Below are 23,425 nucleotides of genomic sequence, written 5' to 3'. Positions count from 1 at the left end.
GCAATATTTGGCTGTCTTGGGCTACTCCAATATTATTTATGGACGTGCCAGGATTTAAACAAATTTCAACATGGGATAGATTAATATAATAAGGATTAGGTTCATTTGAATGCTTCAACACATTTCTATCAAATGACACCCTCAACATGTTCATGTTGCTATATACACAATTTGACAATTGAGACTAAGAGCACAGTGGTCTAGTCTTTACTATTGGTAATATCAAAGTTTTGGTATCCAATAGTTTTGTACATAATCAGTTATGCAAAAAATCAGTTATCTGAACAACCCCAGTCCTGAATTGTTTCGGATAATCAATGCTCTACTGCAGTGTTCCGCAACCGGTGTGCCATCACAAGGTGAAAGGTGCAACTTGAACTTTTATATATTCTATTAATTTCAAGTTTTATTTATATATTTTTATTGCAGTTGTTGTGTTTCTTATGCTTGTATTTTATCACTGATGAAATAAAATGATGTTAAAGCAATAAACACATATGTCGTCCCAGTACTTACTTATTCTTTTGGAGTTATACATTGGACTCACAAAGATCTTGAGCAACTCCAAATGAAAACAAGAACAATGCTTACTAAGCATAAACAATGTCATCTTAAATCTGCCATAGAAAGATTAACCCTTCCACGTAAAGATGGTGGACGTGGTCTGATTGATATAGTAAACCTTCACTACAAGAGCACTGCGAGAGTTTTTCTACAAAAGCAAGAAACATCACAGTTACATAAAGCAATAAGTCTAGCAGACTCAAATAAAATCACCATTAAACTTACATTTGCATCATATGGATAAGACAGAACATATAAAATGCATAGACACTTAAGCAATCGTGGGTTCAAAAAACACTCTATGGCAGACATCCCTATGACCTACCCCAGGATTTTGTTGACAAAACTGCGTCAAATAGCTGGTTAGCTCGGGGATGCCTCTTTTGGGAGACAGAAGGATTTATGATTGCCATACAGGATCAGGTCATAAATACTAAAAACTACACAAAACACACTGAAAGATACAACACTCACAAATGACACTTGCAGAAAATGTCACATCATGCCAGAAACTATGTAACACATCACTTATGGTTGCAAACTCTTGGTACAGACATAATTTACATCGACATAATCAAGTAGCAAATACATGAAGAGCTTGCAAAGAAACACAAATTATTAGACATCCATGAACCATACTACAAATATGTTCAACAGACAGTATTGGAAAACAACACGCACAAACTGCACTACGACAGTCATAATCACAGATAAAACAATTTACCATAACAGACCAGACATCACACTCATTGACAAACACAATAAAAATCACATACATTATAGATATATCCGTTCCAAACACTCACAACATACAAAACACATGAAGTGAAAAAATCAGCAAGTACATGGAACTTGCCCAGGAAATAAGGAATCTTTGGAGGATGGATAGGGGTGCTTATTGAACTTTTTGTTCTCTCCTCTACAGGTATCATACCACAAACATTACACAAAAGCCTGGGAACATTAAAATTGAATAAAAACACATACATCACACTACAGAAGGCCTCTATATTGAATACATGTCATATTGTTAGGAAATTCCTGAATATAGACACACAATGACATGCTTATTTAATTTTTGTCTTTTTTTTTTTTGAAATTACTATGCCTTGACTCTGGTCTGGCATAGTACACAGCCATCGGTGTCCACCTAGTGTTTATGGCATTATGAAATTCTATTAATAGTATCATATCATATGTTATTGAGAGGAATAACATTTTGGTGTGCCGTGTTGAGTCATAGGTGTGCCGCGAGTAGAAAAAGGTTGCGGAACACTGCTCTACTCTATTAACTTAAATTATTCAAATTGGCTTTAAATAAATAAAGTTTGAGCTAAGTTAAAAATAGCCGTTTTTTTGTAAAATTATTTTTATATTGCTGGGCAGTACATCTTTTTTATAGGAACAATTTCCTTCTTAATCCACAGTTCTATTATGACTGTTTTGCAGTTGGAAAATAGAGTTAATGAAAACATTAAATTTCAATTACTTTTGAATGAATATTTTACATGCACATAATCTATTTTCAAAGAGAGCATAAAATAATCTCTGTACACTTTGTGTGTGTGTGTATAGACTAAAATCATACTTTTTGTACTATTTTCTTTTTTTTTCATAATATTGTTTAAGGAATGAGTATTTTTTTATTCTTATTTTCTATTATATCACACTCACTTCTAATAAATTTTTTATATGGCATCACTGTAAATGTAGGAAAAATCAACTTTTTACTACAAAAAGAAAACTGATAGAGGTTCTTAAGGTTGATAAAAACAAAAAAAAAAAAAAAAATGTATAAAAAGTATTCCTTATCATATAGAAGCACTAATGGCTGCTAAGAAGTGGTCTTGCAAAACATTAATTTTAATTTTTTAAATTTTATTACATTAAAATTTTTATATGCAAAAAAATTACTTATTTCAAAATACAAATAAACATAAATACTTTAAATAATTATCAACAATTGCATTACTATTGATTTATTACATCAAAAACTAAAATTATCAATTTTTTGCAAGAGTCTAATAATTTGGCAAGGTATTGTATATATAACATGTACACACACACACAAAGTTCAATATAAATTAGCACAATTACTGAATGACTATTAATAACTTTAAAGTCTGTTTCATAGTTCACACCCAGCTACAAATGATGATAAGACAGTTTCAGTTTCCTTAATGTTCATTTATTGTTAGTACAAAAATCTTTTTAAAGAAAATGGATATGACTGAACATTTATAAACAACACAGAAGGAGACTTGCAATTACTGCACTATAAGTAGTTTTACTTTAAAACTTAACAATATTTTACAATGTAAAAGAAAGTATTCAGGAAGAAAAAAGTAACTGCTATTAATGATTTTAAATTAATTTGCTTCAGTTGTTTAATACTATTGAATAGTAATGAAATTTTTTTCTTTCATCAAACTATTCATTGTACAGATGTCAATCTTAATGCTTTGCTATACGAGATCAATTTCTTAACTAATTAGAGGAAGCATTTTATTTATGAAGTACTCGTAATAATTTCAATCATACTCAGAAGAAATATTTCTAAAATAAAGAATGGAAATTAAATAATAAATATTTCATTTTAAATACAAACATGAAATTATTTTATATACACACAAAATAAATTCACAACACTTCAAAATATAATCTGGACTAGTATGTGAAGATGTACTCTTTCACTATACACTGTTACTGACATCAAATAACGCATTAGGCTATTCTGTACGATCTGTATACATATGTACACTTATTTAATTTCTGTTTAAATTATATCCTATGAATTATGTGCATGAATTTTTTAAGGAATGTAATAGATATTTTTTATTTAAACATTAATCCGTAGTTGGTACGGAAAGAGGTTTTCCTTTCGGATCATCAAATCTGTCCATAGTGTGTATGCTGAAAAGCATGTAGATGCCAAAGGCCAAGATGGCAGTGAGAAGAATGACGACCATAAAGCCCATCCATATTGGAATGGTAAAAAATGTCACACAATCAAAGCTTTCTGCAAAATTGTCACTCCCAATTTTAAATGGCTGTATCTGTAAAATAGATTTCATAAATTTTTATTTATCTTCAATTTCATCAATTTCTATAAAATTGTTATACTCACTTGAAAAAAATCAAAAGTTATATTGCCAGAAATAGCCGTTACATTACGTATTTTGAAAATTGTGTTATAACAACTGTAAGAAAACTTGCGTGGAGCATCTATTTTGGAAAATACTAAGCTTATGTTATCCTCTTTTATATCTTTAGCAGAAAAAGAAAATGATGCCTCTTCCAAAAACCAGTCTGCACTTTTAGTATTGAATATTAATCTGAAAAATTTTAAGTGAACACAAACAGTTACAATCATTTACATGGTATTTTAAACAAAAAAAATTTTAAATAATTATATTCATTAAGACTATTAAAAATAAACAGAGAACTCCATTCATCTAGCCAAAATCCCTATATGCTAATTTTAAAAAATTTTCATTTAAAAATATTGATCTTTTTGATGATAAATTCATATCAGCATGAATAATAGAATACATGTTGTACAGGGTTGGTAAAAAACAGCGAAAAAAAAAAAAATAATTGAATAATTTGACTACCATCTAGTGGTGGTGCAAAGAGCTTATTTACTTAACATATATTTTGATAAACCAAGGTTTGAAGTTTTTTATCAAGGTGTTTTTATTCATCAAAATGGCTCCAGGAAAGACTGTCTACACTACTGAAGACAGGATTATGATTCTCCAGGCTTTCTATGAAAATGGTAGATCAGCTACAGTGGCACTAAGAAGACTTAAAGGCCAATTTGGTTTGCACGCAACTTTAACCCAATCGATAATTACAGTGGGTGATCGGTTAACGAACAGTTCGAATAGCGAAAAATCAGATAACGAACACTTTTACGAAATATTTTTATGATCAGACAATGAACACTTTACTGAACAAACATAAAAAGAAGTGCCGGAAAATAATGAATACCGATTGATTTTCCCTTGTCTTCAGATAACAATTCGAAACGTTTTGGAGCGCAGGAGATGTCAACATCGACGCTCAACCCAATACCAATCAGATAGTATTCCTCCAAATTTTGAAACTCTCCCTTGTAATTCTAGCTTTTTGTTTACCTTTCTGAAAAATAATTTTTTATAGTCTTCGTGAGACTGCCGGACGGGCACTTGTTAAGTTTTGCATCGTGGTTTATTTATGAAAGGTGAAAGTTTAACTGTCCTATCAAATAAATATTTGTTAACATTTTAATACCAAATTTCGAATTTCATCTGGGCCTTACATTTAAATAATTTTTTGTGGGGTAGTTGATTTCTGTTATCTGAATTTTGTAAGTGCTTTTCTGAACTTTTTATTTAAAAAAGAAACTGATAATATTATGGAGCCTAAAAAGAGGAGTGTCAAGAATTGTGCTCATCGTAGAAACCAAGTAAAATATAATAGCCAAGGTAGAAAGTGGGCACAAGATGTCTGATGTTGCTAGGCAGTATGGCTTGAACAGGTCTACAGTAGGCACAATCTTAGCTATGAAAGATATATCAATTAGTCTCAAGCTGCTAATGGAGTAATGAAAATAACATCTGAGAAATAAAGAGCATTTTAGAGCTCATAATGGAACCTGAAACTGATCTGATGACAGAAGAACTCCAGAGATGTCAGAACAACGATCATCCAAGTGGAATTCCAAACCAGAATAAGGTTAATGGGGTTGGGAATCTCTACAATTACAATACTATTAATTACTTCCGAAAAATCCTGAAGAAAAGAGAAAACCAATCAACATTGGACAGATTCTTTAACCCCCACAAATGATAAAAACATGACTAATAAAAATGCAAGACTGCATATATATGTATTTTTACTACTACCGTGTTTCCCCGAAAATAAGACAGTGTCTTATATTAATTTTTGCTCTGGAAAATGCGCTAGGTCTTATTTTCAGGGAATGTCTTATTTTTTCCAGGAAGAAGAATTCACATTTATTATTGAACAAAAAAATGCCCAAGTCGAACTTAGACGAGAGTGACGTATATCCGGTGTGTCGAACTGTCGCCTTTTTATAGCGTAAACATCGAACTCTATGACCAATTAGTGCTTACTGAACCGTAGCACTATGCAAATGTCATGTGGCATGATTCCTGGCCAACCAATTAGCCATCACCAGCCGTAACATTATGCAAATCTGTGATTCCCAAGCCATAGTCTTATGCAAATCATGCTGTGTGGCGTAATTGTCTGCTGACCAATCACTGGCTGTACTTTCAAAAAGCCAATGGCCACTTTCAACCATCTGTCGATGACCGTTACGACTAAAAAAAACTTCGCTAGGTCTTACTTTCAGGGGAGGTCTTATATTTCGCAATTCAGCAAAATCTGTGCTAGGTCTTATTTTCTGCGGATGTCTTATTTTCGGGGAAACACGGTACATATAAATAAATGTAGTAAAAAAGTATATATTTTTTATTGTTTGGAGTCTCCGGAACAAATTAATCAAATTCCCATAAAAATCTATGGTAAATTGATAATCGGTTAATGAACAAAGTCTTGGAACGGATTATGTTTGTTAACCGATCACCCACTGTACAAGGTAAAATTTTGAATTTTATTTTCATGAAAAAAAAAGGAAAAAAGAAAATTTTTTAATGTTCTTTCAATCTATTCACAAAATTTGAATGCACAGGAAACTTGATGTGCTTGATGACAAGGCTTCATTGACCAGAAGACCAGTCTGTCATCAGTTCAGAGAATGTACAGGATGTCAGTGAATTTTACAAATTACCAACTATATTGATTGCAAGAGCTTCATCAAAACTTAACATTTCTAAGACAAGTCTCCGTCAAATTCTTCATTGAAAATAGGATACATTTCCATACAAAATTGAAATACAGTGACCACTGACCCAAAAGAATTTCAACAAAAGATTTGACTTCATTAACGAAATTTTGGAGCTCATCTGGGAACACAAAATCAATTTGAAACATATTCATTTTTCTGATGAAGCCTACTTTGAACTTAATGGCTCTGTTAACAGACAGAACTTTCATTACTGGGGAAGAGAAAACCCCACTTATCCTTAGCACATCCTCTGCATCCACAAAAAGTTAGTGTTTGAGGACCAATTTCATAATGTTATATCGACCCCTGGAGATCGATATAACATTATTGCGGGTCAATAAAAAGACTAAAACTTACAAATTTTGAACTGAATATTGCTAATCTTGCTAAGGATTATCAAGCTTATCTGTCTTATTGATTGTCAGTTACAAAAATTATTATTAACATATGTACAATAAATGTAAAAAATGTAAAATTAAAAGATATATATTAAAATAGTAAGAGCATTTTTTTTTTGCTTGTAACACAAACTTTTTGGTGGAGGTCGATGCTAGGTTTCGAAAAGTTGTAGGAGGTCAACAATCAAAAAAGCTTGCGACCCCTGTCCTAACCATTTGGAGTAGTGTTTGTGTGCCTTCCTATCCAGTCAGAATTTACAATTGTGTGCATCATCTACATTTCTGCTTGAGTACTATCTGAAGCAAGATACAGCATCCAACTTTGAAGTTCTACACATTACAAACTGTTTCTCTATGCTTTTCATCATGGGAAATTTTGTCAGAATTCTTAAGGTAACAAAATTTGTAAACTCTCTCTGTGATGATAGTATGTATAACTGCAAATACTAAATACTATATAAAATACTACAAAGTCTTACTTAACTGTGCAACGTACTGTACAAACTTTTGTACTACCTAATAAATGTTTAAGTGTAGTTAACTGTGTTGAGTGACTCCTTCCAACTGTATCTCATCAATCCCTACTCCATCCTCTTACCCCTAGTTTTACATACAAAATCGTGTTATTGCCATCCACAAAAAAATGCTCAAGTAATAAGCAGAATCTACTTAGTGTCAGAAATTTCTGAGTGTAATCATTTTCATTCAGCAATGAAAAGGCTCTAAAGGCTGTATAAAACTCCACACTGGTATCAATTAGATCAGCTGGTGACTTTACACAGTTGATAGCGTGTTTATCACCATCAAATATTGGAGAAATTTCTTCCAAGTGTTAGAAGACAATCAACGGTCAGAAACTATTGGTTTCAGCAAGATGGCAGCATTGCACATAGAACTCATGACAATTTGGATCTCATATCTAGTATCTTTGGAGATCAAATAATTAATTTGAATTCAAAGGCAGAGACCAGTGGTAGACTGGATTGGTTTAATCATTTATCCAATTCAACCTGTGATTTTTTTTCTTTGGGATATCTCAAAGACTGGGTATGCATAGTATGGATGAACTGAAAGAATGCATCAGAAATGAAATCCAGGCCATTCCTGATAAAATTTGGTACTACTCAATAATGGCTTTTGAAACTAACTTCATCACTTAGTTGCTAGTAAAGGCAAACACTTAAAAAAATAGTTTGCATTAAATCTCATCATTCCTTGTCAATGTTTAATCAATAAAAAATGTTTATATCTTCTGGTTAATTAATAATAGATTTTTTACTTTTCTTGCTCCTTTTGGTCGACCTTGTATTTTGTTCTCTTTAGTCCAAGACAATACCATCTTTCTTGAATTAATATTTAACATTCTAATTTTTCCCTAATATAAAATAAAAATATATTTAAACAATAAGTAAAAGATTTCAGCTAATCTGCAGGTGTACAGTGCTAAATTGCTCGAATCCCTATAACATTTTTTGAAATACAAAATAAAATAAATTCTACAGAAGTTTAAAGTAGTTGTTTTCTTATGCAAAAAATTTAAAAGGTTTTAATATAAGTAATATTAAGAATGCCCTTTCAATTCTTACATCTAATAGCAAATCCAGAAACTTCAGTTTATACAACAAATACTGAAAAACGAAATTTGATTTTTCCTTCTTTTTTTAACATAAAAAATTCCAAACAGAATAGAATTTGTTCCTGAAGACTTGAATTTAAAACAATACAAATTAATAAAAATTGCTGGTAATTTAATTATTAGATTTTTATTAAAGTTAAAATATTTCAAAAAACTATTTTTTGTTTTTTCTTTATTAATAATTTTACTCCCAATTTATCAATATTTTAAAATGCTTTCTTTTATGATAAGGCAAGAATCTTTTTCAAATGACTTACACAAAGATATAATGAAATTTAACTTACTTTAAGCCTGCAGAAGTAAGGCTTGTTCCAGTTGTATCCATTTTAATATCAAACCTGAAATAATTGTTGTTGTTATTACAGCAAAATAATATCTCATAAAACAATTTATAATTGTTTAGACACAATTTAAAGTCTTTAAATTGTTTCTAAACAATGTTTAAAGTTCTTTCATTATTGAATTTAAATTAAAAAATTTTTTCACTTAAAATATTTATTTCCAACAATATTAAGAACAGAAAATAAATTTTAAAATAACAATAAAAAATAATAATAATTTAATTGATAATATATAATAAGGAATGTAGAAAATCAATGAAATATAAATTTTCTGATTAACTTCTAAAACCCAAGATCAGGGATAATTCTTTGCATGAATAAAATGCTCACATAGCACATGATTAGAAAATCAAAAATTGAAAATTGCAGTAAAAATAAAATTTTAACCAATATGAAGGATATCAATAGTTAGCTGAGGACATTATAATCCTTTGACCCAGAGTAAGAATAATTATTTACTTTTAATTTAACTGTTTATGATTGTTTTCTATCATACATTAGTAGTTTTTAACCTTTTCTATTGCCTGCACCCCCTGATTTTTTAAAATGGACTTGAAAGAAGAAAATTAAGCTTTTTATTTTAAGTGATAGAATCATCCCATTTTTCTCATGTATATTTTATTAGAATAAAATACACATGAAATTGTATTGTAAATACAACTAAGCCATAAGAAAAACATTGTTCATTCATTAATAAAAACATTTAGGNTTTCAACTTTCAACCATGACAATATACATTAAGAAGGGATTTTTTTTTTTGAACTTTCCATCGTGGGGAGAGGGAGAGAGTTAAAGCTTACCCTGAAGAACTCGACTTTTACTGTACTATTTTAGATGCGGTATTTTGCGTTTTTGCGGGAAATCGAACGTATATTTAGACAATTTAAAAATTTTTCAATTACCCTCGAAAGAGGGAGGCCAAATTCTTGCATTCGGTGAAAACGGTTAAGATCGGCTTTAGTCTAATAATATTAATGTTCGCTATCGTTACATTTTGCCGGACAACGCCAGACTCATCGGCTGGTATTGAATATAAATTCTTTCTCAGGTATTGAATTTCATCAAAAGATTTGGAAAAGTCTCCTTGTGTCTGTTGATTGGAGGTTTCTACAACGTCAATAAGAGGATCCCTCTAAAGGTAGTTTTACAGATTCTGTTGTATAATTAATTATTAGACTTCATTTTCCAGCGGTTTTGAAATTATGCATGATATTAATACGCAATTTAAAAAAAAAAAAAAAAAACATTACAGTGGAATCTCACTTAACAAGCCCCTTGCATAATGAGCAAAGCAAATTGTGAAAAAAAAAACTTGCTTAATGAGCGACATTTCACATAACAAGTGACAAGGACAGGGGAAGTCCAAGATTGTGCACATGCTCCATCAGTCTGTGTTTAGCACTCGTTCCGCTAGCATCTTAGTGTCACTTGTGATCACACATATTATGTATAAACATTGACAATCATAACTTGTTATATAATAAACAGGCCAAATGATATGCCAAATTCTTGGGCTATGTAAAGACTATAATTAAATATTAAAAATGAATTAATTTGACTAGAGGTTGGCAGTTACACTGCCATCTTGTATTAAATTTAATATAAAAACTGAGTATAATAAAATTGATGAATTTTAAACTGCTGTACAATATTCTTAGATACTTTATTTGCAGTTATCATGTAAACAATCTGAATTTTTGGCATTTGGGTAGCTAGTAATGTTGCTATATGTCACATGACTCAGTATATGGTATTATTTCATTTCAATAACTCACAAAACCTTTGAATATCCAGTAAAATTATTTAATTGAAATAACAAATATTTTCAACCTTAATATTCAGTCTTCATCAGGTTTTACAAATGCTGAGATTCTACGAACAGTTCTGTGCAAGAAGTTTAAAAACATTCTCTGTTTTTAAATTTGTTGCACAAAACTCAAACATTTTATGCATAACATTTATTCAAAGAAAATGATACAATATACATTGTTAAGGAGCATGAATCTTCATCTTTTTTTCTAGCACGGAATGAACCAATCTGGAATGCGAATTCAATTTGCAGGAAAAAAAAAAAAAAAATCACAGATAATATGTCTGATAAACATGCCAAACAATATGCCAAATTCTTGGGCTATGTAAAGGCTATAATTAAATATTATAAATTGATTAATTTGACTAGAGGTAGGCAATTATGCTTCTAGTTCGTATTAAATTTAATAATTACAAATAATTAACTTTTAATTTAGACATTTCTAAAATTTGATTTGGAATTTGTTGAGCATTAAAAGGTTAAATACCTTTTACCTTTTGCATTTATATAATTATTATTGTCTATTTACACACACATTTTTATAATTTAATATTTATTTGATTGTACAACATTTTTCAAAAGTTTGGTAAATATATTTCTATAATGGAATATTTAAGTTCTACATATATAAAAGCTTCACAATAGACAATTGAATATGCTAAATATTAATATTAAAATACCATTGGATTAAAAAGTATGATACAAATTTTTCTGATTCAGATTATTTTAGATTATACATTTTTTGTTGAAATCCATTTCAAAATATTTGGATGCTCTGTTTTGTTTTAATTAATATCTAAAAAATATTTTAATATTAAATGTTATAATTTTCTANTTGTGATTCACCTTTTTACATTTCTACATTAAAATATATTTGAAAATCAAATGATTTGCAATGTTTCTGTAAATAAACAAAACAATAAATGATCTTTTAATATAGCATTACAGCAATGGCTTCAATACAAATATAAATGCTATTGCTAATGTTAAATGCCCATTTATGAATAAATAAATACATGAGTAATTAATATTTAAAATTATCTGTATGCATAAAATGTTTTCATTGATTAAACTTAATCATAATTTAACAAAAATTAAAATCAATATATCAAAATATTGATTTAATTTTTCAAAATATATTTCTCATAATTCAAATTTTAGCATTACTTATTTGTATTGATAATTTAATTCATTCATTTTAACATTAGAATATGCTAGAATAAATTGATGAACAATAATTTTGATATACATCATTGACACATGATATAATCTGGATAAACTGATATATGATGTACTTGTTAACAAAATCTGTTAGCATTAATTTGTAAATGATCATAAATTTTTATGCAAATTTTTATTCCTTAAAATGAAATATCTTGTCTTAACTGCATTGAAAAAGCTGTAAGAAAGTCAAGAGATCTAAAATGCATTGTTTAATACAATAATGTTATTTTAAAAAATCAGAATTTTCATTTTATTTATATTGTTTAGAAAAAGTTAATACAAATGAAAACATCTGTAAGCCTGATAGTAATATTAAAGCCAAACACAACATAATATTTATTATTATAATAGTTATTAATAGCAGCAATAATATAGCCTGATCTAATTTGAAAAAGTTAATGTTTTTGTTGTCAGTAACTATACTTGAGGCAGAGAGTTAGCAAAGCCTCTTCTACGTGGTACTCAAGCATCAACACACAAAAACCCTTATAATGCAGCCTTTTAATTCAAAAATTACTAACGTTTTCAGCCATTTTGAAAGTTCCAGAACAAATATCAGTTTTGAAATCAGAATCATTCAATTGTTCTGTTCCTGATGAAGGCCTTTCAAAATGGCCGAAAACGTTAGTAATTTTTGAATTAAAAGGGTGCATTATAAAGGTTTTTGTGTGTTGTTGCTTGAATATTAATTAAGTGCAGTTAAAGAAGAATTTACAGAATTGTGTTCATTCTCAAAATCTGTTTGATAGATTTTGATTAAATTTTGCTATTTTTCATTAATTGCAATGAGAAATCCAAAAATGTTATAAAAAGTGGGATCCATGACTTTGTTTTCAAGATATAAGGTTGTTTCCCAAGGTTGCTAATATGTCATCTATGGGGCTTATTGATTTGAGTGTTCTCAAAATTTGGTTGATTTTGATAAAACTTTGCCATTTTCCAATTGCCAAACATTTGCCGATTGTGAAGAATCTAGAAATGAAATAAATGTAAATGTGTAAAACAGGGGTCAAAAAAGATTTCGTTATCGATATAAAGTGGGGTCAAAGTTACAATATCTGTGCTCCTTGAGCATGCCTGATAGAATTTAGGGGTAAAAAAAAAAAAAACAGCATCGTATGCATCTAACAGAAAATAGATGCAAAAAAAAAAAAAAAAAGCACAAGAACAAAGCAATTGGCATTGATTGCTTTTAGTTTTACTCAAATATGGCAATACAACACATGGGCAATCTACCAAAGGAGAATGCTTCTCGGGAGGTCTTTTATGGGAAACTGGCCCCCTATTTAGATGTTACTAACATGAATAAAACTTGGAAAACTCTACATAGTCAACCCATTGGCCAGGCATGAACTCACAATCAACTACCAGTGTTCAGTGGTTTTATGCAAATAGTTTTTCCTGTGACCAACAGATTACAAAGATCACCTGGTAAGGAACCAAGTCCGAGCATTGTTTTTATTTACTTTTATTTTTGCTTTTTATTATATTTTTGTTTAGGGCTTATGTTTTGTAAGGACAAAGGTTCCCTCACCATTCACCTTAGAAACTTAAAAATAGAAGAGAAACCGACTCACCGACGAGAGAAAAGCGCCATAGGAAAAACTCGCGCACACTTGCGCTCCTGAGTGGAAAAAAGTAAGTCCGCACCGAGAAAAGGGGGGGAGACCCCACAAGCACAACTTAGGGACTTGCTAAACCTTAAAAAATAAAAACATCTCAAAAATTGTCAAAAAGAATAATGTAAAAGGTTAGCGAGCATTATCGGAAAATAGGCTGCCAGACAAATAGAAAAAGTTTATTGTTAGCAAATAAGTATGTAAATGAGGGGAGTGATTGCTCTCAGAATTGTAATGTCACTTCGCAGTATAAAGACCGAACCTCAAGTGAAGATGGATGAGGTGAGCTTCTGTTAGCAATGAGCGTGGTGAGCTTTGTAGCAGCAAACAGAAGAGAGGTGTCCGATAGGATAAAGTAGTTCCAAGGCGATTTTGAAGTTATTCGATTTGTGGATCGAAGATTAGAGAAAGTCTTGAGAGTTGAGGAAAAGATTTCTAGTATATTGAGGTGACGATTAGGATCTTTAATTCATAAGAATTATTGTATATAAGTTAAATCTTTGATTTTTATTGAGTTCCAAAGGGAAATAAATTTAAGTTAGAAAATAAATTGATTTGAGTTTTGTCGGGTTGATTCTTACTGATTTTCATTGAATACATTGTTATTTAATTTTTACTAAATTTTGTATAGTTATTACTGGAAATTTTATTAAATATTGGATTGTTTTTGACTAACGTGGTCATTAAGCATGGACCGAATTAAATAAAGTCCAGGCCTGGCACACTAATGCAAATCCGTGTAAAGTACCCATTAGGGAACGGCTATTTCCGGCACACAGTCATGTTGATAATCGTTGTAGAAAGTTGGAAAAATAATATAGTACTTTACAACCTCTCCATTGGCTAGCACGATGTCCTAGTATATTTTTTTGTTATTGAACTGTAATTGAATTTATGGTGTCAAATCAGTTGATATGTTCAGTGAACACAGACTTTCAGTCAATACAATGCTTATCCACTGTAAAAATGTCAGTCAGCTACAATCACATTAACTGTTGATATGTATGTTGAGAGTTGAGGAAAAGATTTCTAGTATATTGAGGTGACGATTAGGATCTTTAATTCATAAGAATTATTGTATATAAGAATTATTGTATATAAAGTTTAACTTTTCTTCTTGGAAGAATATGTATATCTATATACATATATTGTATTTTTGTGGATTGTTTGGCATGTCGGTCTATCCGGAGAGACCAGGAAATCAGATATTTCCATATGTTAAAAATCAGCATGCCAGTTTATCCCAGGGAAATGCTGACATACTGCTCTATGTGAGGTTATACATCCCTCTTTAGAGGGTGCATTATAAAAATCAAGTTACATCAGATAAAAACAAATACATTTTTATTCTAAAACTGAAACTGTCAAGCATTACATCAAAAACTACATTTATATTACTACATTTAATTTCTTCATTTTGTCTTCTTTCTGATGACATAAAATACTTGTAAATTCCAAAAGTGCTTTTTTTATGTTTATTTTATGATAATTCTATTAGAAAATGCAAAAATCAACATATTAAATTTAAGAAACTTTGGATAAAGTATCTCAATTTACATGGATTAACAGCAGCTTTGTGTAAAATTTGAGAAGAGGGTGTTATTTTTAAGGTTATGGTGAATGGTCTGTGTAGTCCACACTAACTATCTACTACTACTACTACAATTACAATGATATTATATTACTCTACTTGAAGGAATTTTTTTAAACATTTGTTTAACAACTAGTTTTGTTAGATCTGATTAATTTTTATATTTTAGTCGCAGTTTAACTGGCATGCTGGCCCCCCGTTTACATGCAACGTGCTGGTCATTATGCAAAAATATGGTATTAAAATCTAATATAACCTGATAGTTATATATTAAAGCCAAATAATCACAGGATTATATTGGGTTATATTCCTCCTACTATTAATAATCAAATTCTAACTAATTTGACTAGAGGTAGGCATTAGGTACCATCTCTTGTTAAATTTAATAACTGTAATTAAATTAATATCTTAATAATTAATTTAGAAAATTCTAGAAAAAAAAATTGGCCTGAAATGGGATTTGAACCTGAAACTCCTGCTTACTGTGAGTTGTACTACCAGTTACACTACCCAGACTTTTGCCCAATCCTTGCCTTTAGCTGTTGATATTTGCATATATACACCATGCTGGGGTAAGCGTTATAAGCTGTTCACACTGAATTGTCTCCAGCTAGCACAATAAGTAACCAAGTATGGTTATAGCTAAATTAATAGTTCTGGAAGCTAGGCTGAGGATTATACACCTTCATAAAATATGAATCCAAAGTCATTAACCATGTCTTCTTCTTATTGAGAATTTCATAACAAGATGCTACAGCTTCACTCCTCCTTTGCTCTTAATCAGGGCCCATTTCACAACTCAGACATTTGGTTGGATTCACTAATTTGCTATTATTCGACATGACTATTCTTTTTCTATTATTACACAATAATTTCACTTTAAAATGGTGAAATATCATATGAACAATAAACAAACCAATAATGCTTAGAATCTCCATTAAAGCAAAGTTGCTACTAGCTATATATACATATATACGTACATACTGTATAGATATCTACATCCCAAAGCCCAATGTATTAATACTAAACCAAACAATCGCTGTAATTAATCAGGCTATTTTTTGTTACTAGGTTAGTAGCAAAAATAATCAGATTAATTACAGCTATCATTTGGTTTAGTTGCTACTAGCACTATTAGTATTGTCACAAAGTATGAAAAAAATATTTGCTTTTAGCAGTTACAAAAAAATATTCAACAACATTGTGGAAAAAATTTTTTGAGCCTTTTTGAGAGAAAATTTGAAACCAGCATTGTCAATTGGTGTAAATCTGTATATGAAATAATGAGTTAAATATACAATATGTAACTATTTTTATATTTATATGAAAAATAAACTTATTTTGATAAACAACACTTACCCAAGAAGGATTATATCCTGTAAGTAAGTAAGTAACAGATTTTTTAAGCTTTTTCAAAGAAGTTTCCACTTTCTTCATTAAATCATCTTAAAAAAAATGAAATTAACTTAATTGAAAACAAATATAATAATTTATGATAGCATATGATCAAGTTTAGTTAAAATACTAGAAATTTATAAATTAAAAAATCCTCTTGTTCAATTATAATATCACTGACATTTAAATACTTTTAAAAATTTTTTGAGGACACATGACTTCCTGTCACAGCTGAGATATTGAAATGCAATGCATTCAAATTTAAATTTTAACCTGAAAAGGCCATAACTCAATAACACAAGTTGAAGGATCATGAACGTAGGTATGTATGGTTCATTGGTTGAAGGATGACTCATTTTTGGTGTAATAAAACTGTTTATTAAACAAGATAAAACTCTTTGGGTGCAATATCTGATTAAGACCATAATATGTTTGAAATAATTCTTGGTATTTTAAATCAAAGTACTCAGTATGATAAAAAAAATTTGATCATTCTTCAGATAAAGTTTGGGAGAATAGGCAATTCACAGAAAGTTTGTTAAGGCTGTGACACACTAGGCAATTTCTTGCCCGGAGACATATCTCAGAGTAACAAAAACCTGTTGATATTTGCCGATATTCAGACACATGAGGAGACAAGTTGCAAGAATCAAATGATTGACATTTCTACCTGGTAATCATAAATTTTCACTAACAGCACAAAAGCATGTTTCTTTGAGTATCTTGTCATGATATTCTTTAATAGTGTGGTTATACCATAAATTGGTTCTTACAATTGAATTAATTAAATTAAACATTGTGTGCTGTCAACTGTCAATGAATGACTATCCTCCATTTTTATTTTGGTGTTGTAAACAACAGCTGTACTTATGTGATAAATCTATGCACACTGATTGGCTGCAGCAAGCAATAGGGAGACTTTCTGTCTTCCAAAGTTAAAGTGGTTTGACTCCCTAACAATTATCCACTACTACATAAACAGTATATTTCTAAGAATACTGTTTAATAGTGGATAACTGTCGACAGTGAACCATAGTCTATAAATATAAAATATATATGTGTTTAGATATGTAGTCATGATGTTATATTAAACCTGGGTTTATTGTGTAAAACTCAGATAAGAAATCTGACTGAAGAGGGCAAGTAAAAAGTGCTAGAATGAATTTTAGATGTCAGAGTTGAATGCTGTATATTATATTGGATAGTTTTACAATAATCGTCTCAAGTCTCTTTGTGTGATAACCCCTAAAATAACTGGAATATAACAGTAATTGAGAACTAATTAATAAAAAAAAATATAAGAAGCTAGTTGGTAGACATTTAGTATAAATAAAATATTTCCCTATAAGTTGTACTATAAGATATAAGTTATAAAAACTGTCAGCTCATTAGTTTTTTACAGACATTTTGAAATTTATTTTGTTAAATTTAAAAACTTCATAATATAAATTTTAAAATTTTTAATAAAATAAAAATTCTATTAGAGTGAAACTTCATCAAACACTTTCCAATAACAGACAATTTACAATTCTCCAGCAGAGATACACAAAATTATGCATACATTTTACTTCTGAAAAATGGACATTACAAATAATGAATGTGTACACTCCAATAGAATCATTAACAGACAGCAGAGATCTTCTATTACTAGAACTGGCACAGTAAACAGTCAGAAAGTAATGATAATGATCCTACAATGAATGATATGTTGACTAATAAGGAAGCTATTAGTTTTTACATAGAAAATATAGGATTTCTTGCATAATAGTGACAGTGAAAACTTGTATTAGAATTGGAAAATTAACTTAAAGTTAAATTAGTAAAAGTATGTAAAAAGCAGTCAACAATGTTAGATTATTTTACAGTAGTATGAATGTAAGGTTTATTAAAATGCATCTTCTTTGTTGCACAAGAAATATCATTATAAATATTTTCTTAGCAAAAATTATAATTATCAGCATTAATGTTAAATTATTTAAAATTTTAAAGTCTACAATTTATGTATACAAATTCAATTTTTTATTAATTTTTTCTAATAACACAGTTTTTGATTCCTCAAAAGTTTGATTCGTCATTGAGAAGTTTCACTTGTATGAGAAAACTAATAAATCAAATTTTCAGGATTATTAATAATAACAACAACAACAAATGACAATTTCTACTTAATTCCCTTTAGTTCTTCGCCCGAGTTAACTTGGGCATGTTACATAACGTTACATAAAACTCAGTCCTTTCCCCCCAATTTTTTTTTTTTTTGAATTTTTGAAATGTTTTTTAAGTCTCCAAATTTTTTCAAAAATTTTTACCCGCGCAAAAAATTTTTATCGCAATTTTAATTAGCCTTTGATAAGGCTCGATTAAGGCTTAATTGTTTTTTAGTGGGATTTTTTATCAAAATTAATTAATCGTTGTAGTGCACGGATTTTCCTTCAGTAAAGTTATTTAAAGCTGCTTTCTGATGTCAAAAACCACCTCCAATAGTTTTTTAATTTTTTTAATTAATAGATTTTATTATATACACGTTTAATTAAGTCAGGGGGGTCGGAAGTCACAATTAAAATTTGAATTTTTTTAAAATATTTAAAAATATACAGCCAGCTAGAACTCACCCTACTACAAACCCTTGTCCTCCCGAGACTTCTATGAGAATGTCCCGGGAAATCAGACTCCAGCTGTGTTCAAGGTCATCCAGCTATGTAAACAATGACTCATTGGTGTCAAATTTCTCAGAAAGGCGAGACAAAGGAAAATAAAGTTTGAAGCTTTTTCTTCAAAATTAATGCATTTCTTTCGTTTTTTTCAGTTTTAAGTATTTTTTATGTTTAATTACATTAATATAAAAAATTGCTGGGAACTTAAGGTGTTAATTCAATATTTAGGAAAATATAACGGGATTTTCTTTTATAGTAAAATTTTTTCTGAGACATTTTCAAAATTATTTAAATTAAATAAACAAAATGTATTAAATAAAATAAAATTAATTTTTCTATAATAAATTTCAGTATTGGTGGCTGTATATAGTATTGCAGTTTTCCAGCCACTGAATTTTGAAAATTTGTATCCATCAATTAAATTAGAATCATGTTTTGATGCAGTTATTGAATTCATGATCCAACATAAAACTGAATTATTTGCTTACCAAAATGAGATGAATGACTTAGTCACAGTTAGTTTGCAATCATTTTTTAGACTCAACAGCAAGCCTTATATACAAAAGAAAGAGTTCCCAATGGAAAATCCTATGTCAAAATTTTTATGTAAGCTCAAGAAAGATATCCTTAGATATTTTACAGAAGACATCATATTCTATAAAATGTATGTGAATGATGTATTCTTAATTTGGAGGAATAACTGGAAAGTTCAGAATTTTCTGAGTATGAACAACAACAATAAGGATGGTTTGAACCTAAAACTGTATAAGAGAGCAATATTTGCCTTCACTTCTCAGACATTGACATCAGGTAATATATATATGGGTGTATACAGCAAACCAATTTATGCTCCTCTGTACATCCCATCATGGTCCATGACCCTTACAAATATAGACTTTCAGCATTCAGAAAACTTATTAAAAGAGCTTTTTGTATTGTTTCAATACACAGGACCAATTAAAAGAAATTAATAGGACAAAAGAAATTGCAATAACATTAGAATGTAAAACATCCACAATAGAAGGGCTCATTAGGAGTTAGGAAGAAAACAAAGAGAAAAACTCTAAAAAAAATCAATAAATTTACACACAACAAATGTTTGGGATGAATTATAAATTAAATGGCAACTTACAAAAACATGAAGATAGTGTACAAAACAATCTCTGATATTTACAACTTACTAAGAAATGATAAAGGCAAACTAAGGAGAGAAGAACAATCTGAAATATACAAAATACCACACAAAAACTAACAGTTAAAGATCAAAAACAATTACATTAAAAATCACTCCAGTAAGGGAGAAGGAAATAGTTATAATATGTAGTAGTAGTAGTAGTAGTAGTAGTAGTAGTAGTAGTAGTAGTAGTAGTAGTAGTAGTAGTAGTAGTAGTAGTAGTAGTAGTAGTAGTAGTAGTAGTAGTAGTAGTAGTAGTAGTAGTAGTAGTAGTAGTAGTAGTAGTAGTAGTAGTAGTAGTAGTAGTAGTAGTAGTAGTAGTAGTAGTAGTAGTAGTAGTAGTAGTAGTAGTAGTAGTAGTAGTAGTAGTAGTAGTAGTAGTAGTAGTAGTAGTAGTAGTAGTAGTAGTAGTAGTAGTAGTAGTAGTAGTAGTAGTAGTAGTAGTAGTAGTAGTAGTAGTAGTAGTAGTAGTAGTAGTAGTAGTAGTAGTAGTAGTAGTAGTAGTAGTAGTAGTAGTAGTAGTAGTAGTAGTAGTAGTAGTAGTAGTAGTAGTAGTAGTAGTAGTAGTAGTAGTAGTAGTAGTAGTAGTAGTAGTAGTAGTAGTAGTAGTAGTAGTAGTAGTAGTAGTAGTAGTAGTAGTAGTAGTAGTAGTAGTAGTAGTAGTAGTAGTAGTAGTAGTAGTAGTAGTAGTAGTAGTAGTAGTAGTAGTAGTAGTAGTAGTAGTAGTAGTAGTAGTAGTAGTAGTAGTAGTAGTAGTAGTAGTAGTAGTAGTAGTAGTAGTAGTAGTAGTAGTAGTAGTAGTAGTAGTAGTAGTAGTAGTAGTAGTAGTAGTAGTAGTAGTAGTAGTAGTAGTAGTAGTAGTAGTAGTAGTAGTAGTAGTAGTAGTAGTAGTAGTAGTAGTAGTAGTAGTAGTAGTAGTAGTAGTAGTAGTAGTAGTAGTAGTAGTAGTAGTAGTAGTAGTAGTAGTAGTAGTAGTAGTAGTAGTAGTAGTAGTAGTAGTAGTAGTAGTAGTAGTAGTAGTAGTAGTAGTAGTAGTAGTAGTAGTAGTAGTAGTAGTAGTAGTAGTAGTAGTAGTAGTAGTAGTAGTAGTAGTAGTAGTAGTAGTAGTAGTAGTAGTAGTAGTAGTAGTAGTAGTAGTAGTAGTAGTAGTAGTAGTAGTAGTAGTAGTAGTAGTAGTAGTAGTAGTAGTAGTAGTAGTAGTAGTAGTAGTAGTAGTAGTAGTAGTAGTAGTAGTAGTAGTAGTAGTAGTAGTAGTAGTAGTAGTAGTAGTAGTAGTAGTAGTAGTAGTAGTAGTAGTAGTAGTAGTAGTAGTAGTAGTAGTAGTAGTAGTAGTAGTAGTAGTAGTAGTAGTAGTAGTAGTAGTAGTAGTAGTAGTAGTAGTAGTAGTAGTAGTAGTAGTAGTAGTAGTAGTAGTAGTAGTAGTAGTAGTAGTAGTAGTAGTAGTAGTAGTAGTAGTAGTAGTAGTAGTAGTAGTAGTAGTAGTAGTAGTAGTAGTAGTAGTAGTAGTAGTAGTAGTAGTAGTAGTAGTAGTAGTAGTAGTAGTAGTAGTAGTAGTAGTAGTAGTAGTAGTAGTAGTAGTAGTAGTAGTAGTAGTAGTAGTAGTAGTAGTAGTAGTAGTAGTAGTAGTAGTAGTAGTAGTAGTAGTAGTAGTAGTAGTAGTAGTAGTAGTAGTAGTAGTAGTAGTAGTAGTAGTAGTAGTAGTAGTAGTAGTAGTAGTAGTAGTAGTAGTAGTAGTAGTAGTAGTAGTAGTAGTAGTAGTAGTAGTAGTAGTAGTAGTAGTAGTAGTAGTAGTAGTAGTAGTAGTAGTAGTAGTAGTAGTAGTAGTAGTAGNTCAACATATATTACATTACATTTCTACTTCAGATATACTAATAATACATTCTAATAATACTAATATATCCTAAAAATAGCAGATTGTCATTGGCAACGGCAAAAGAGTGGAAACATCATTCGCACTTGTTCGAAAAAAGTCCATTGTTCGTCTCACCTAACTGCCGAACGGAAAGTCCGTTGTTCGCAGCAAGTCCGTTGCTCGAGTCACGTAACGGTCAAACAGAAAGTCCGTTATTCGCAGCGTCCGTTATTCGAGGCGTACGTTATACGAGGCACCACTGTATATGTAAAATCAAAAAAATTATACTAACCTAATTTATTTAGGACAATAGTCCGACTTATCACATCATTATCTGATGAATATAAGATGATAATGTCATTCTTTTCTGCAGCAGATACAATATCATCAACAAAACTTTCATTTAAATACAGCTGTTTAATTTTATAATTTTTATTTAATTTAAATAAACTTTGAGTTGGATTTACAACTGAAGGAATTATTAATGATGATTCTTTGTCAAATGTGCTCTGGAAAGAAAAAACATTCTTCATTCAAGACAAATATAAAAATTTATTTTAGAGTAGGATTTATATTTAAGATAAATAAAATGAAAATTTTTATGTATTGTCTTAGACTTTTAGTTTTTCAGCCATTATAGAAAACAACACAGGGAAATTATGGCAATAAACCAAATTTTGACTCCTTACTTTTTGCATTTTATGATTCCAGGAGCCAAAAAATGTAAAAAAACCATTTAAAAATTTTGTGCAGGCATTTATTCTACATTATACTTCAGTACTAGATAAACCAAAAATTTTGAAACTTGGCAGGTTATTTCTATATGTGAGGCATTGATGTAACTAAATGTTGATGGTTAAATGTCAAAGGATGGGAAAATAGAGAAGAGATCTTGTGTCATACCTTAAATAGGGTCATACTTAATGAAACTTTTACTCATTATTGTCATTTACAATCTCCTAAGAACTCATGTTACCCTCAAAATTAAGCCTTTTACCTTTTTTATAATTATTAATATAAAAATTGTTTTAAAATAAAATTGCATAACAGATGGTGTCACAATTTTAACTTTGGAATAATATGTCTTAGTGCTTTTTAAACTTACATATTTTTTAAAATAGAAATTTTTATCATAATCCAACAAAATTACTTCTTTTAAGCTTTTGTAATTATAATATGTAAATTTTATATCATAGTACAATTAAAAATTATACATTTTTTCTCATCTTTTTAAAAATTTATTACCTTTTAATATCCTTTAAAGATAATTTCACAATTACTTTTCATGTAAAAGTTTAATTTACTATTATTAA

General features: G+C 29.7%; 2 protein-coding genes across 3 annotated transcripts in view; both read right to left on the bottom strand.

Annotated features, from left to right (window-relative positions):
- Positions 1-2,730: 2,730 nt before the first annotated feature.
- Positions 2,731-8,792, bottom strand: LOC111624218 (V-type proton ATPase subunit S1-like). The gene is made up of 3 exons (XM_023367031.1): positions 8,740-8,792; positions 3,692-3,899; positions 2,731-3,620 (listed from the first exon to the last, which is right to left on the bottom strand). The coding sequence occupies exons 1-3, from the start codon at positions 8,778-8,780 to the stop codon at positions 3,411-3,413; spliced, it is 459 nt and encodes a 152-aa protein (XP_023222799.1). The 5' UTR covers positions 8,781-8,792; the 3' UTR covers positions 2,731-3,410.
- LOC111624217 overlaps positions 8,773-23,425 on the bottom strand; it is a 32,269-nt gene continuing 17,616 nt past the window's right edge. The window contains exons 4-6 of one of the 2 annotated variants that reach the window (XM_023367030.1): positions 22,405-22,621; positions 16,400-16,485; positions 8,773-8,793 (exon numbers count right to left, since the gene is read on the bottom strand). In XM_023367030.1, the coding sequence (XP_023222798.1) occupies positions 8,788-8,793; positions 16,400-16,485; positions 22,405-22,621 (309 nt within the window). In that variant the 3' untranslated portion in view covers positions 8,773-8,787. Of the gene's footprint in view, positions 8,794-14,546; positions 16,310-16,399; positions 16,486-22,404; positions 22,622-23,425 lie in introns of those variants that run through there. The other variant, XM_023367029.1, reaches the window with a different exon arrangement.

This window comes from Centruroides sculpturatus, unplaced genomic scaffold (assembly GCF_000671375.1).
Source record: "Centruroides sculpturatus isolate CEXI.00-Female unplaced genomic scaffold, Cexi_2.0 scaffold61, whole genome shotgun sequence".
NCBI lineage: Eukaryota > Metazoa > Arthropoda > Arachnida > Scorpiones > Buthidae > Centruroides > Centruroides sculpturatus.
The sequence above is the reverse complement of the archived record's forward strand: the minus strand, read 5'-3'. Positions and strand labels throughout refer to the sequence as shown.